The following is a 16,713-nucleotide window of genomic DNA, read 5'->3' as shown; positions in this document are numbered from 1 at the left end:
AGTTAAATAAAGTCCTCCTGTGTGCAATCTAAGTGTCACATGATCTCAATATATACACACACCAGTTCTGAAAGGCCCCAGAGTCTGCAATACCACTATGAAGACCAAGGAGGTCTCCAAACAGGTCAGGGACAAAGTTGTGGAGAAGTACAGATCAAGGTTGGGTTATAAAAAAATATCAGAAACTTTGAAGATCCCATGGAGCACCATTAAATCCTTTATTAAAAAATTGAAAGAATATGGCACCACAAACCTGCCAAGAGAGGGCTGCCCACAAACTCAAAGACCAGGCAAGGACGACATTAATCAGAGGCAACAAAGAGACCAAAGATAACCCTGAAGGAGCTGCAAAGTTCCACAGCGGCTAATGGAGTATCTGTCCATAGGACCACTTCAAGCCGTACACTCCACAGAGCTGGGCTTCAAGGAAGAGTGGCCAGAAAAAAATAAGAAAACGCATTTGGTGTTTGCCAAAAGGCATGTGGGAGACTCCCCAAACATATGGAAGAAGGTACTCTGGTCAGATGAGACAAATTGAGCATTTTGGCCATCAATGAAAACACTGTCTGGCGCAAACCCAACACCTCATCACCCTGAGAACACCATCCCCACAGTGAAGCATGGTGGTGGCAGCATCATGCTGTGGGTATGTTTTTCCATCATGGACTGGGAAACGAGTCTGAATTTAAGGAATGAGGGATGGCACTAAATACAGTGAGATTCTTGAGGGAAAACCGTTTCAGTCTTCACGAGATTTGAGACTGGAACGGAGGCTCACCTTACAGCACGACAATGACCCTGAGCATACTGCTAAAGCAACACTCGAGTGGTTTAAGAGGAAACATTTAAATGTCTTGGAATGGCCTAGTCAAAGCCCAGACCTCAATCCAATTGAGAATGTGGTATGACTTAAAGATTGCTGTACACCAGCGGAACCCATCCAACTTGAAGGAGCTGGAGCAGTTTTGCATTGAAGAATGGGCAAAAATCCCAGTGGCTAGATGTGCCAAGCATATAGAGACATACCCCAGGAGATTTGCAGCTGTAAAAGGTGGCTCTACAAAGTATTGACTTTGGGGGGGGGGGATGAACAGTTATGCAAGCTCAAGTTGTGTTTTTGTCTTAATTATTGTTTTGTTGCACAAAAAATAATTAGCATCTTCAAAGTGGTAAACATGTGTAAATCAAACGATACAAACCCCCCCAAAAATGAATTTTAATTCCAGGGTGTAAGGCAACAACATTGGAAAAACGCCAAAGGGGTGAATACTTTCGCAAGCCACTGTAGTATTCAAAATAATACCAGTTTTTGCCATGCATCATTACACTATACAGTATCAGTATATCTGACTTCATTCACTATCCCGTCAGATCATTTCAGCATTCCTTACCAACAGTTTACTGATCCTCAGACCAAAATCCTTCAATGGTTGGGCCACACCTTTGTCCGCTTTCAGTTTTTCCGCCGCTGATGAACTAAAACAAGGAAAAAATGTCAAACATAATTTGGTCTATCGACAAGCTTAACTATTTCGTATTGGATCATTTAAATAGTTAGATTGCACAGCATACCTGGGTGTTTTGTAGTAACACAGCCCTTGAAGTAATCGTTCCCAATTTCGATCTAGTTCTTCCTCTATTTGAGCCTTCATCCATCAAGGATGGATGTAATATTGAAGGGAAAAAAGCACAGTGGCAGAAATTGTCACTTTTTTGAAATATAAAATATATGATAGGTGAGGAAATAAAGGCTACATACCGGTTCCCTCAACGCAGATCTCCCCAGTAAGATAGTCCATAACTCTCGGCTGCTCCTACAAAAGCAAAACAATCCCATAGTTCCCTAGATAGTATTTTTCAGGTGGTTAAACTCATAGTTAACTGTTCAAATCGGAGTTATGGCTTTAGTGGCATAACGGCAAATATGGTTTAAGTTAGACATATAGCTATTAAAACGTAACTTCATAAAAGTGCAGTGAGTGGCCACAGTTAGAACAAAGCTAACTAATAACAAGTGCGCTATGATGTTTGTTATTGTGAACCAGCTGTCAACTCCCTCAAGCTGACTAGGTAGCTAATTAGCTGTACCAGTTTAATACGCAAATCCAGCATTAACGTTATGTTGAGTTAGTTAGCTAGCTAGCTAAATTATCAAGTAAATGTTTTTATGACGAATACATGTCAAAGTGTATTCCCAGGCAAATGCCAGTTGTACGCTAACTAAGCTTGCTAGTTCGTCTCGTTGATGCATGCTGCTGTCGTCATGCGTTTGGAACTGTGTAACAGACCGCGCTATCATGCCATTCAAATGTATTTAGCAAGCATGTTAACGAGCTAGCAGCTTGCTACTACTAGCAACTAGTTCCCTCCAAGGGAAGCTTTCACATTGCTGTACAAATTTAAGTACAATTTCTAAATGAAAGCATATGTTAAACTTTACTCATGAATTTGAAAGCTATAATGGTCAAAGTATACATAAATTGTATTTCATTTAGTTACCTCACATACATCTCCGAGTCCGCCATCTTCTCCCTGCAACGTGACGTAACTTGTCTGCGACATGGACCCCATCACGTGACCTGTAGATGTTATGGTTATAGTTATGATTTTAAATGTATATAAATAACAAACATTTACCATTCCAATTAAATTAAATATATAATAAGAAAATATCGCACATCGTGCACCATAAATAAAGGTTTCATGTACCACGTGACATGGCTGTCAATATGGCCACCTCTTACTGGGTATGAGGAACGCCAGCTGATTGGGCAGAATATAATAGTCGAAAGATCAGATATCGCTTTACTCATTTATCCTGATATGTGCAGTATTTACCGGGTAAGTCTATTTGTGATGCTTTCAATTCATTTTAAATAACCGTTTAATGGTCGAATACCGGCTATCTGAACGAGAACTCAACTCTGTACATTTGTCAGATTAATTTTTTCTAACGTTAACTAGGATGCGGGTTCGCTGCATCGGCTGAAATTGCATTCAAGCATTTCTCACTACAGTGAGAGGGATCTGTAGCAAGGCCACGTTATGTAGCAGTTCAAATGCATAAAGCCAAAAAGCTATTTGATATCTCGAATGATCATGAATTAACGCTTGTTACCATAAATCGTTCGTTTTAAAGATACCGTATAAATAATTTTAACCCTCACCACCTCTTGTATGAGAAAAAGGTTTAAGTTAAGGCATTTCTACTTGTCTAGACTTGCCCTTTTGTATTGTCATCTCTAGACTTTACAGTCTAGTACAATTTCTGGTAAATAATTCATCCATAGCAATTATTAGTCATGATCACTTTTAGCTACATGACAGTTAATGCTAAGTGTGGCAATCGGTCATGGGCATTATGCCGCGTTCACATACTAGTCGAATCTAGAACATTTCCAGTTGTAGTTATACACGTGTGATGTACCAGTTAGCATGTCGGACATTTCCGAGTTTCCTAATTCGACTGGCGACTGAACGCGGCATTAGTCAGTGGGCCAAGGTTCAGTGCTATTTCAACAGTCGATGTGGGGTGTGGATCTTTTGAAATGTGTGAGTGTAATGGGAAAACAATGGTTTAATTTTTGTAATATATTCAACGTTTTGATTCTCATTAAATCTTTTCACTGTATTTTGCTTCAGCCATTTTGATACTTTGTCTTCACAGATACAGGACAGACCTAAGATTGTGGACTAAAATAAGAACTAACCATGATGTGTGCCGCAGAAAGGAATTGACAGACCTTTTAAATAAGAGATTTGTGTTCGAGCTGGAGTCCTCTGCCGTGAACCGACCTCCCTCCCTGTCTTCTCCCCCGATTGCAACCATGCAGACCAACCCGGTACTGGTGGAGTCTGCAGTGGTCTTCTCTGTGGTGATGTGTGTCCACATGGCCGTGTGGAACCAGCACTCCTGGTGTTGCGTGGCCCTGGTCATCCAGGCCTTCTACGTGCAGCACAAGTGGGACCGTCTGCTCCGTAATGGCAACGCCGTCTTTCAGTGGCGCCTGTCAGCCAACAGCGGCATCGTCCCAGCCGTCATGGTGATGCCCCTGCTGGGTGTGGCGCTGCGGGAGAAGTGCGCCGCATCGGGGAACGTCTACTTTGAGCGTTTCTCCATGGTGGTCACAGTGACAGGCATGATGCTGGCACTGTTCCTGTCACTCCTCGCGCTGGGCATCACAAGGCCCGTGCCCACCAACACATGCGTGATTGCGGGTGTGGCGAGCAGTGCCATCCTGTACACAGTGAAGCAGACCCTAACGGTGTCGGAGGTGATTGAGGTTCTGGAGGTGCTGCTGATATTCGTCTACCTGAGTTTGATCGTGCTCTACCTGCTACCGCGCTGCTTCACGCCTGGCGAGGCCCTCCTCATCGTCGGGGGCATCAGCTTCATCGTCAACCAGCTCATAAAGCGCTCACTCAACATGGCTGAGGTCAAAGGGGAGCCTGTCCACTACTTCCTGCCCGTGGTGGTGGTAGGATCTCTTCTCCTAGGGGTGTTTTTCGCCCTGCTCTTCTGCTTCATGGAGTCTGAGACCTGGGTGTCGTCGCTCTTCTTCCACATGATGACAGCTGTGCTGGGCCTGGGGATCCTCATGCCCTGGCTCTCCCTCCTCATCCGCCGCCACCCCATCATGTGGCTGCTGGACTTTGTGACTCTGAACGACAAGCGTCTGTGCCTGCTGGGGTACTGGGTGCTGTTGGCCACACTGGCCACCCTGGTTGTGCTGCACCAGAACTACCAGCGCCAGTCAGGCTCCAAGAAGCACCAGGCATCTACAGTAGTCAGAAAGTACTTCCACCTCATTGTAGTAGCCACCTTCGTCCCAGGCCTGGTGTATGACCGCCAGCTCCTACACGTGGCGTCCGTGGGCTGCCTGGGGGCCTTCCTGCTCCTGGAGTATGTGCGCTACTTCCGCATCCGCCCGCTGGGTCAACTCCTCCGTCAGTTACTCACCCTGTTCCTGGACGAGCGTGACTCTGGACCTCTCATCCTCACCCACATCTACCTCCTCCTGGGTATGTCCCTGCCTATCTGGCTGTTCCCGGGGCCCTGCGCCCCCAAAGGCATCCTGCCCGGGGCGGGGGGCCTGGTGCCCTACGCCGGGGTGCTGGCGGTGGGTGTGGGGGACACAGTGGCGTCGGTGTTCGGCAGCAGCATGGGCGAGATCCGCTGGCCAGGCACCAAGAAGACAGTGGAGGGCACAGCCACGTCGGTATTTGCCCAGATCATTGCTGTGGCTATCTTCCTCATATTTGACCCCACCATCAATCTGAACTCCACCTACTCATGGATCGTGGGCTCCATCACCATAGTAGCCATGCTGGAGGCCTACACCTCGCAGATAGACAACCTGCTGCTGCCGCTTTACCTCTTCATCCTGCTGCTGCTCTGATGACCCCCGTGGAGTACCGCACACAGGTCATGTTTGAGATCGACTACCTTGCAGTCGGCGGCGGCAGACTGACAGATCTGCAAATCATAGTGAGTATCCGTTTAGGATGCAAGGCGATTTGTAGATCAGTTGGTCTCCTCAGTCTGTGATCAGCGGCTGAGCAGATGCACTTAAACACAGCCACACGGTGACCTCTTGACCAGAGGTCAGAGTGGAAAGGCTAACCAATGTAATTTCAGAATTTTAAAGTCTAAGGGAATGTATGGAAATCCTCATTGGATGACTGAGGATTGTTTTGTTTTGTTACTTTGTGAGAGTAAAAGTTATGATCTGTTATATTGATGTTGCATTGATAATCTCTCCACTAACATGACCGTGTGTGGGAAAATCAATATGGCTGGCACAAAGAAGGATGAAGTACAATCTGATAGCACTGCTAGCTAGGGAATGAGCTTGCAATACATTATGAGAAATACATGAAGACGGAACATACACTCTAGATTTTGCTCTTCATTTTGTGGGACAACAGCATGACAATAGAATCAGTGATGTTCAGCTAAAATACAACAAGTTGGTTCAAAATACACACTACTGTTTTTTTTGTGGGGTTTTTTCATATCAGTTGCTTGGTGAGGATAAGGGAGGTTAAATTATTTTGTTTGAGAGCAGGGTCGTATTCATTAGGGCACACCGTAGCAAAATGTTTGGCAACGGAAAATGAAAACGAGCATTCCTCATTGGACAAGTTTGGGGTAGTCCCGCCTTGTTTCAGTCTGTTTTCTTCTGTTTGGTGCCTAACCACTGTTGATAATGGCTGACCCTGGCCATGACCCCACTCTGCAAAGGTGTCTCAGAGTTGGGATATGCAAGAAAATAATACATTTCCAATTCACACATGCGTATTAACACATGTGTACATGTGTAAAATAGGACAAATAGAAGCACCCACATTATTATTATTATTATTATTATTATTATTAGTGAATATGACCCAGCTCTGTCTTGATGGAGGTGGGGGATTCCCGAGGGACAGAGGATGAATGTCCCTGAGTCACTAACACGCTGAAATCCCAAACTACTTTAATTATACAACAGGAGATGGAGTTCAGTACATTGGACAAAATGTATTTTAGCCGGAATGAAGTTTCCCTGCCCTGATCAGCAGTCATGGCAGACACTGGTTAATGGCACGTTTTAACAAATTGTGATGGGCTTCTTTTTTTTGCTAAAGGAAAGCTACCTTTGTACAGCCTTTTGAAGAACATCATTTGATCATTTGTTTTTCAGAGCATTTTTTTGTTGTTACAATTTCATTGGACTAATTTATTTGCATTTCTTGTTGTGGCAATATTACAGACTGATTGCGGGACATATTTGCCTTAAAGAAGTATATTTTGTATCACACATTACCTAGTACTGTAAATACTCTAGCTGACAGCATGGTTTGTGTTGAAGTAGACTGGTTGATTCTTCAATATGGCAGCAGTTTATACACTATAGCATGACATTAAACATTTTGAAATCCTTTACTGTAACTTGTATACAGAAATTACCCTACAGTGTCTTTTCAGTTTTGTATGAATCCTTTGTCTTTTATCCGGGTGTTTTGATAGGACCCTCTCCAAAATATACATGAATTTCCTTAACGTTCACCCCCCCCCCAAAATCTGATTTGTATATTGGAAATAAATTGTAGAGATGATATAACAGGGCCACATGTCATGAACATATTGAATTAATGTTTTGTTAAATTTTGAAGTGATTAAATTCATTTCCTGATAGTGTTTATAAGCTGCAGGAAGGTATGTATTTATGGTGTAATGAAAGTAACTACATGTACCCTTTTAAAATTAAATCAGCTAACATTGAGATGCTATACTAGTTATCTGTAGATGTATCTTTCGCTATCTGGCTGTGTTTAGACAGGCAGCCCAATTCTTCTGATCTTTTCCACTAATTAGTCTTGACCAATTAGATCAGCTTGTTTGCCAATAATTGGGCAAAATATCAGAATTGATCTGCCTGTGTAAACGTCTCTGAGTCAGACATGTCACGTTAAACTACAACTGTCCATAGCAGTGGAGGCTGCTGAGGGGAGGATGACTCAATGTCTGGAATGGAGCGAATGTAATGGCATCAAACACATGGAGACCATGTATTTGATGCCATTACCAGAAGCCCATCCTACCCAAATAAGGTACCACCAACCTCCTGTGGTCCATAGGAGCCTCTGCATTCCCATAGCCTAGTTAAACTAGACTGAAATTGGCACTCAAACCATAGAGTGCACATTGAGTCTGGTACAACCAGGCTCCAATTCCCCTTCCTCCAGTTTACTGTGCATTCTGGAGAGACCTTCTCTTTTTCTAATGTTTGTTTACTTGTTTTCTCAGCATGGAACTGACAGTATTTGATGAATCTGTAATAAATAAGTAGTATTTTGTTTGTTGCCTTTTCCAATAATCCGTAATGATAATTTATGAGCTTGTTCTTGCCTTTGACAGGAAGCACTTGTATTGCATGGCAGATTGTTGCATCATTAAAGGCCTTTTATGCTAGATGTTTGTCTGTTTTTCATCCAGAGATAGCAGGGTATATTTGTGGGCATAATGTCTCACATTGATCTATCAGGAAGACATACCTTGATGAGGCAAACCTGTTTCTGATCAGAGAGAAGATATGTTGGATACTTAAGGGAATCTGAATGAGATTAACTGCTAAAACACGTGATTTGAATTAACTGTTCTGCACACAAACACATTGGTTCATTGCTCACTTCAGTGTGCTACTACTAAATGTTAACTAATCTTATAAAGCCTAACTACATGTCTTCTGACTAATACCCTGAAGCACGTGCACACACACAGGCAGCCCAATTCTGATAATTGTTTTCACTAATCTTCTCTAGGGACAAGTGAAGGTGTCTGCCTCTGTCCATCCATTCAGTGTAGTGGCAGACAGAGTGAACCAGGATTAATTGGTGTACAGGGCAGGGAAAGGAAGGTCCTCTGTGGGCTGTAACCTGTCAAAAAAGAGTGAGGAACACCTTTACCTCAACACCTTCTTATGTCCCCCCTAATCTCTTACTGTATTTATTTCAATGTATCAGAAGTGTACAGTGTGACGCCAATGCCTCATGTGTGCTATTCTGTGAAAGACCTGACGAAGATCCATTTGGAACACTCACTAACCAATAAAAAGGTGTACATTTAAATAATAAAGGTCCGAGGTGATGTGGTATATGGCCAATATACACTGCTCTAAAAAATAAAGGGAACACTTAAACAACACAATGTAACTCCAAGTCAATCACACTTCTGTGAAATCAAAGTGTCCACTTAGGAAGCAACACTGATTGACAATACATTTCACATGCTGTTGTGCAAAAGGAATAGACATCAGGTGGAAATTATAGGCAATTAGCAAGACACCCCCAATAAAGGAGTGGTTCTGCAGGTGATAACCACAGGCCACTTCTCAGTTCCTATGCTTCCTGGCTGATGTTTTGGTCACTTTTGAATGCTGGCGGTGCTTTCACTCTAGTGGTAGCATGAGACGGAGTCTACAACCCACACAAGTGGCTCAGGTAGTGCAGCTCATCCAGGACGGTACATCAATGCGAGCTGTGGCAAGAAGGTTTGCATTGTCTGTCGGCGTAGTGTCCAGAGCATGGAGGCGCTACCAGGAGACAGGCCAGTACATCAGGAGACGTGGAGGAGGGCGACAACCCAGCAGCAGGACCGCTACCCTCGGCTTTGTGCAAGGAGGAGCAGGAGGAGCACTGCCAGAGCCCTGCAAATGACCTCAAGCAGGCCACAAATGTGCATGTGTCTGCTCAAATGGTCAGAAACAGACTCCATGAGGGTGGTATGAGGGCCCGACGTCCACAGGTGGGGGTTGTGCTTACAGCCCAACACCGTGCAGGACATTTGGAATTTGCCAGAGAACACCAAGATGGCAAATTCGCCACTGGCGCCCTGTGCTCTTCACAGATGAAAGCAGGTTCACACTGAGCACATGTGACAGTCTGGAGACGCCGTGGAGAACGTTCTGCTGCCTGCAACATCCTCCAGCATGACCGGTTTGGCGGTGGGTCAGTCATGGTGTGGGGTGGCATTTCTTTGGGGAGCCGCACAGCCCTCCATGTGCTCGCCAGAGGTAGCCTGACTGCCATTAGGTACCGAGATGAGATCCTCAGACCCCTTGTGAGAAAATATGCTGGTGCGGTTGGCCCTGGGTTCCTCCTAATGCAAGACAATGCTAGACCTCATGTGGCTGGAGTGTGTCAGCAGTTCCTGCAAGAGGAAGGCATTGATGCTATGGACTGGCCCGCCCGTTCCCCAGATCTGACTCCAATTGACCACATCTGGGACATCATGTCTCGCTCCATCCACCAATGCCATGTTGCACCACAGACTGTCCAGGAGTTGGCGGATGCTTTAGTCCAGGTCTGGGAGGAGAACCCTCAGGAGACCATCCGCCACCTCATCAGGAGCATGCCCAGGCGTTGTAGGGAGGTCATACAGGCACGTGGAGGCCATACACACTACTGAGCCTCATTTTGACTTGTTTTAAGGACATTACATCAAAGTTGGATCAGCCTGTAGTGTGGTTTTCCACTTTAATTTTGAGTGTGACTCCAAATCCAGACCTCCATGGGTTGATACATTTGATTTCCATTGATAATTTTTGTGTGATTTTGTTGTCAGCACATTCAACTATGTAAAGAAAAAGTATTTAATAAGAATATTTCTTTCATTCATTCAGATCTAGGATGTGTTATTTTAGTGTTCCCTTTATTTTTTTGAGCAGTGGAGTGCCTGGACACAGCCCTTAGCCGTGGTATATTGGCCAGATCACAAACCCCAGAGGAGCCCTATTGCTATTATAAACTGGCTACCAATGTAATTAGAGCAGTAAAACTAAATATTTTGTCATACCTGTGGTATACGTTATGATGTGCCGTAGCCTTCAGCCATTCAGAATTCAGGGCTCAAACCACCCAGTTTATAATTAAGCAATAAGGCCCGAGGGGGTGTGGTCTATGGCCAATATACCCCGGCTAAGGGCTGTTCTTATGTACAATGCAACGCGGAGTGCCTGGTCATATACCACAAACCCCGAGGTGCCTTATTGCTATTATAAACTGGTTACCAATGTAATTAGAGCAGTAAAAATAAATGCTTTGTCCTACCCGTGGTATACAGTGCATTTGGAAAGTATTCAGACCCCGTCACTTTTTCCACATTACAGCCTTATTCTAAAATGGAATATATCATCCTTGAGATGTTTCTACAACTTGATTAGAGTCCACATGTGGTAAATTCAATTGATTGGACATGATTTGGAAAGGCACACACCTGTCTATATAAGGTCCCACAGTTGACAGGGCGTGTCAGAGCAAAAACCAAGTCATGAGGTCGAAGGAATTGTCAGTAGAGCTCCAAGACAGGATTGTGTCGAGGCACAGATCTGGGGAAGGGGACCAAAAAATGTCTGCAGCATTGAAGGTCCCCAAGAACAAAGTGGCCTCCATTATTCTTCAATTGAAGAAGTGTGGAACCACCAAGACTCTTCCTAGTGCTGGCCGCCTGGTCAAACTGAGCAATAGGGAGAAATGGCCTTGGTCAGGGAGGTGTCCAAGAACCCGATGGTCACTCTGACAAGAGCTCCAGAGTTCCTCTGTGGAGATGGGAGAACCTTCCAGAAGGACAACATCTCTGCAGCACTCCACCAATCAGGCTTTTATGGTAGAGTGGTCAGAAGTAAGCCACTCCACAGTAAAAGGCACATGACAGCCTGCATGGAGATTGCCAAAAGGCACCTAAAGGACTCTCAGACCATTAGAAACTAGATGAAACCAAGATTGAACTATTTGGCCTGAATGCCAAGCATCACGTCTGGAAGAAACCTGGCACCATCCCTAAGGTGAAACATGGTGGTGGCAGCATCATGCTGTGGGGATGGTTTTCAGCGGCAGGGACTGGGAGACTCAGGATCAAGGGAAAGATGACTGGAACAGAGTACAGAGAGATCCTTGACGAAGTCCTGAGTGCTCTGGAGCAGGTTCTCAGACTGGGGCGACAGTTCACCTTCCAACAGGACAACAGCCCAAAGCACACAGCCCAGACAGCGCAAGAGTGGCTTCGGGACAAGTCTCTGAATGTCCTTGAGTGGCCCATCCAGAGCCCGGACTTGAACCTGATCTCTCTGGAGAGACCTGAAAATAGCTGTGCAGCGACGCTCCCCATCCAACCTGACAGACCTTGAGAGGATCTGCAGAGAAGAATGGGAGAAACTCCCCAAATACTGGTGTACCAAGCTTGTAGCATCTTACCCAAGAAGCCTCAAGGCTGTAATCGCTGTCAAAGGTGCTTCAACAAAGTACTGAGTAAAGGGTCTGAATACTTATGTAAATGTAATATTTAAGTTTATTTTTAATACACTTGCAAAAACCTGTTTTTGATGTATCATTATGTGGTGGTGTGTGTAAATTGATGATGGGGAAAAAACGATTTAATCCATTTTAGAATAAGGCTGTAACGTAGAAAAATGTGGAAAAAGTCAAGGGGTCTGAATACTTTCCGAATGCATTGTATATGGGCTGATATACCACGGCTGTCAGCCAATAAGAAATTCAGGGTTCGAACCACCCAGTTCCTAATTGAGCATTGACTATTACCCATTTTCCTGGATTATGTGTGTTTGACTTCATAGGAAGGGAACATTGTCATACACTCACCAGTTCTCAGGGTTCCATTTTGTCTCCTGAGACTCCATGATGTGGAAAGTGTAGACATGGCGCGATTTTTCTGATGCATTCTGCTCACTTTTATGGACAACCTCTCCCTCGATCAGCACCACCCCACCTGAGCAGAGACAAAATAGATACAGTTACTTACTAACCTGCTATCAATGTTTCTCTACGGAACAGTCATGAACCTGACAGACCAGTTTTCAAGTCAACTGTACATGTTGATACTTTCTGATTGTAACTCAGCTTTAACGGTTACTAAAGACTCAAAAGTCAATGAAGTGTTAACTGGCTGTGTGCTTCGGTCTGTACCACTCAGTACCCTTTGACCCCCACTCTACCCTGCTCCCTCTCACACAGTGGAAAAGACAACAGTGCAGACACTACAAACTGAGGTCTGTTTTGCAGTTATTAACCAACCCTTTTGAGGTCAGTGTCCCTGATGTCAAGAGCGAGGCACACTTTGGTTTATTTTATGTAAATATTATGCGACCCACCATTACAGGCCAGTTGACAGTTAGCAGTAGAAATGAGCCACATACCTTTTTTGACAGGTGCAGGTATGAACAGCTTATCGTCATAGGTTGCCTCTCTCCCAACAAAGTCTGTCAGGGGATAGGTGCCTTCAGGGGTCCGAACCATACGTCGGGTGATACCATCTCGAGGGAAGGGGGAGATCATGGTTTGAATTACATGCTGACTCCTTAGGGGGGCACCCCTGTTATTCAAAACCTGGTTGAGACTGATGAAGGCAGTGGTTCTCAATTTACTTGAACTTGTTTTGAAATCTCAAAGGAGGAGCTGAGATAAATAACCAGTCCCGTGTCTCGGCACCAATGAATAATGAATGGACTTTTAATATGGGTCAAAGGTCATCATTAGTGCCTTACTGTTGTGTGAGCCGGGGATGAACCACAAGCAGCCATTGTCCAGGGTGGCATCCTCCAGGGCGATCCACACGCCCATCACCCTGCCCAGGGGCTCCGTGTGGAGGAATGTAGCATCTTGGTGGGGCGTCACTGACAAACAAGCAGGCAAAGTGCCATATGGGGTTCAAAATACACACACACACACAAAATCACAGACACAGAAACTCTACAGTATTCGTAAACAGTTGTTTCAGTAATTTTCTTACCTTCTCCACCGATCCCTGGTTGCTGAAAAACACAACCGAGTAATGTCAAACCAGTTACCACACTTTCTAAAGAAACAGTCAGTCTAGTGAAAGGTAAAAAGCTGGTGTGCACTCTACCTTGAAAATGTACATGCTTTGCAAAATCACAGGACTCTTCAGACCAAGCTTCTTGGCTATACCCTTGGAGACAAACAGAGCAATCAAATCAAATTTTATAAGTCACATGTGCTGAATACAACAGGTATTACAGTGAAATGCTTACTTATGAGCCCCTTAACCGACAGTGCAGTTTCAAAAAAATACAGATAAGAGTTAAGTCTGTATTATTCAGTGTTAGTCAAACTGTAACAGTTTCTGTTGTGTCCTTTACTGACTAGCTGCTGAAGGAATTCTCACCTGAATCTTGGGTGAATGAGTGGCAGTTTTGTATAAAGGCTCATAGGCATGGAGTGCTATTGGAGATGAAAATGGATCATGAATACTGTAGATTACTGGATACTAAATCTATCTGATAGTCTTGGCAAAAAATGATTTTCAAAACTTTTGAAAGATAAGCACCACATCTAATCAAAGATTTGAAACTCACCATGTCCAATTTTGTTGAGAGAGCATTCTTTTGGCACGGTGAAATCTCCTATAAAGCAAGTGACACAATCCAACACATTCTATATTGCTTCACATTTCAGTGAGATGAGAGATTAACCTTGATTAAAAAAAAGGCCTCACCTTTATCATCAAAAACTCCTTTCTCAAAGAAGAAGCGGATCTTATCTCCACTGGTGATGAAGTAGTCAGCGTTTCCCTGCAGATAGATAAGGATAAGGTATTCCAGCTATAAGATCAAATCACATTTTTTTTGTGCCGAATACAGGTGTAGAACTTACTGTGTAGACCTTACTGTGAAATGCTTACTTACAAGCCTTTAACCAACGATGCAGTTCAAGATGTACTAAATAATATTTACTAAATAAACTAAAGTAAACAATAAAATAAAAAGTAACAAAATAACGAGGCTATATACAGGGGGTACCGAGTCAATGTGCGGGGGTACAGGTTAGTCGAGGTCATTTGTACATGTAGGTAGGGGTAAAGTGACTATGCATAGATAAAACAGCGAGTAGCAGCAGTGTAAAAACAAAGGGGGAGGGTGTCAATGTAAATAGTCCAGGTGGCCTTTTGATTAATTGTTCAGCAGTCTTATGGCTTGGGGGTAGAAACTGTTAAGGAGCCTTCTGGACCTAGACTTGGCACTCCGGTATCGCTTGCCGTGCGGTAGCAGAGAAAACAGTTTATGACTAGGGTGACTGGAGTCACTGACAATTTTTTTGCCCTTCCTCTGACACCCCCTAGTATATAGGTCCTGGATGGCAGGAAGCTTCGCCCCAATGTTGTACTGGGCCGTACGCACTACCCTCTGTAGCGCCTTACGGTCTGCTGCCGAGCAGTTGCTATATCAGGCGGTGATGCAACCAATCAGGATGTTCAGCTGTAGAACCTTTTGAGGATCTGGAGACCCATGCCAAATCTTTTCAGCCTCCTGAGGGGGAAAATGTGTTGTCGTGCCCTCTTCACAAATGTTTTGGTGTGTTTGGACCATGATAGTTTCTTGGTGATGTGGACACCAAGGAACTTGAAACTCTCAACCCACTCCACTACAGCACCGCCGATGTGAATGGGGGCGTATTCGGCCCTCCTTTTCCTGTAGTCCACGATCAGCTCCTTTGTCTTGTTTACGTTGAGGGAAAGGTTGTTGTCCTGGTACCACACTGCCAGGTCTCTTTCCTATAGGCTGTCTCATCGTTGTCGGTGATCAGGCCAACCACTGTTGTGTCGTCAGCAAATTTAATGATTTTGGAGTCATGCTTGGCCATGCAGTCGTGGGTGAACATGGATTACAGGAGGGGACTAAGCACACACCGCTGAGGGGGCCCCGTGTTGAGGATCAGCGTGGCAAATGTGTTGTTGAACACTGAAGTAAATGAACAGTATTCTCACATAGGTGCTCATTTTGTCCAGGTGGGGAAGGGCAGTGTGGAGTGCGATAATGTTACACAGGTGACAGCCAGGGTCACACATGAGCATTGGCAAAGGAATTATTATAAAGATAATTCTAGAGGGAGGAAATGCATAGGAGGGAATAAAGAACCTTACCTGCATCTTTATCATTTTAATAGGTAGGCATGGAGAAGACACATGGTTGGGTCAAATGGTGCAGAAAGCAAACCAGTTCACTCAATGTAGGCTTCAGCAGACATAATCAATTCCTGTGCAATCCCACCAGGCACAGATGTCGAATCAACATCTCGTTTTGATTTACATTTGTTTGAGTTGTCAACTAATGTGAATTCAACACGAACCCCCCCCCCCCCCCCATTTTTTTTGTTTACCCTTTCACTGGATTTAGGTTAAAAGTTGGGTGAGAAAAATTGTCCCTTACATTGATTACTTTTTGCAAATCGAAATCAGTTTTCCAAGTTGATTCAATGTCAACACATTTAATGTTTTTCTTGAAATAACTTGGAAGTGACGTTGAATCAACCAGTTTTGCCCAGTGGGACGTTAACCTGTGTTTTCAACTGCTCGTCGTGATTAGTGGAGAACTGGATCCGACAATGTTCTGGAACGTCCATCCGGTCCACGATCTCTCCCATCCTCAGCCGGAGCTCATCACACTCCGCCGGGCTGAGGAGCCCGTCCAGGACCAGGTACCCGTCCTCCTGGTACTGTTGAAAAGGTCCAGAAAGTATTCACCACCACAGTATATGCACACTAGAGTCCTATAGAAATACATTTTTGGGCTGTTACTTGGATTTTCACAAAATGTGTTTACGTTAGTTTCGTTATTTAATTAGAATTGTAGCCGAGGTCTTGGCAGCAGTTGAAGTTATGTAAGGGTCGCTGATGGTCTACAATGAATTCAGTGAGTAGGCTGCATGTGCTACGTTGTAAATCACTTGAATCACGGGCATGCAAGTTGCATTTTCACTGTATGGACAAAAATGTCACATTGTTGTACAAAATGTAGCCTAAAAATTAAATGCTTCTCATATCTGTGCAGCCTACAGGATAAGTAACGGATTTACTGAAATGATATAAGTGACGATAGCCATCGCTATGAGAGCCATGACTACGCAGGATTGACAGTAAATACAATACAAAATAATTATAAATATTTTAGGCTGACCTTTTTCGCATCTTGATCTGTTAGAAAGTCCATGCTGAAAACTCAAAATTAAGCTCCGTATCCAATTTAACCGGGTTCTCTTCTCCTGGTCTAAACTGCTTAGAAGTACCACGTGATGTAGACGTCTAACTCGATTAAAATGTAACAGTAGTGAAGTAATAGGATTTTCGATGTTAACCATTTCGATGCTGCTGCTCAGGACCTAGGCCTAACTGTATCTGCAATAATTCATCCCCAAACG

The 16,713-nt window shown here is 44.2% G+C and overlaps 3 protein-coding genes across 4 annotated transcripts in view; 1 reads left to right on the top strand and 2 right to left on the bottom strand.

Annotated features, from left to right (window-relative positions):
* Positions 1-2,540, bottom strand: part of nup188 (nucleoporin 188) — a 23,422-nt gene extending 20,882 nt beyond the window's left edge. The window contains exons 1-4 of the mRNA XM_020457585.2: positions 2,500-2,540; positions 1,760-1,814; positions 1,573-1,646; positions 1,392-1,476 (exon numbers count right to left, since the gene is read on the bottom strand). Of these exons, the coding sequence (XP_020313174.1) occupies positions 1,392-1,476; positions 1,573-1,646; positions 1,760-1,814; positions 2,500-2,525 (240 nt within the window). The 5' untranslated portion in view covers positions 2,526-2,540. The remainder of the gene's footprint in view (positions 1-1,391; positions 1,477-1,572; positions 1,647-1,759; positions 1,815-2,499) is intronic.
* dolk (dolichol kinase) lies at positions 1,851-7,722 on the top strand. Its single transcript, XM_020457588.2, has 2 exons — positions 1,851-2,841; positions 3,668-7,722. Exon 2 carries the CDS (start codon positions 3,828-3,830, stop codon positions 5,397-5,399), a length of 1,572 nt encoding a protein of 523 aa, XP_020313177.1. The 5' UTR covers positions 1,851-2,841; positions 3,668-3,827; the 3' UTR covers positions 5,400-7,722.
* phyhd1 (phytanoyl-CoA dioxygenase domain containing 1) lies at positions 5,895-16,713 on the bottom strand. Of its 2 annotated transcripts, XM_031802843.1 has the most exons (12): positions 16,473-16,709; positions 15,853-16,011; positions 15,440-15,445; positions 14,015-14,090; positions 13,875-13,922; positions 13,685-13,740; positions 13,406-13,468; positions 13,289-13,310; positions 13,044-13,172; positions 12,696-12,812; positions 12,142-12,268; positions 5,897-8,421 (listed from the first exon to the last, which is right to left on the bottom strand). In XM_031802843.1, the coding sequence occupies exons 1-12, from the start codon at positions 16,503-16,505 to the stop codon at positions 8,373-8,375; spliced, it is 885 nt and encodes a 294-aa protein (XP_031658703.1). In that variant the 5' UTR covers positions 16,506-16,709; the 3' UTR covers positions 5,897-8,372. The 2 variants fall into 2 exon arrangements, with proteins under 2 accessions (XP_020313178.1, XP_031658703.1); XM_020457589.2 differs by lacking the exon at positions 15,440-15,445 and having other exon boundaries at positions 5,895-8,421; positions 16,473-16,713.

The sequence above is a fragment of the Oncorhynchus kisutch genome, linkage group LG23 (assembly GCF_002021735.2).
Source record: "Oncorhynchus kisutch isolate 150728-3 linkage group LG23, Okis_V2, whole genome shotgun sequence".
NCBI classification, from domain to species: Eukaryota; Metazoa; Chordata; class Actinopteri; order Salmoniformes; family Salmonidae; genus Oncorhynchus; species Oncorhynchus kisutch.
Note: the sequence above shows the minus strand (reverse complement) of the source record. Positions and strands in the feature narration are given on the sequence as shown.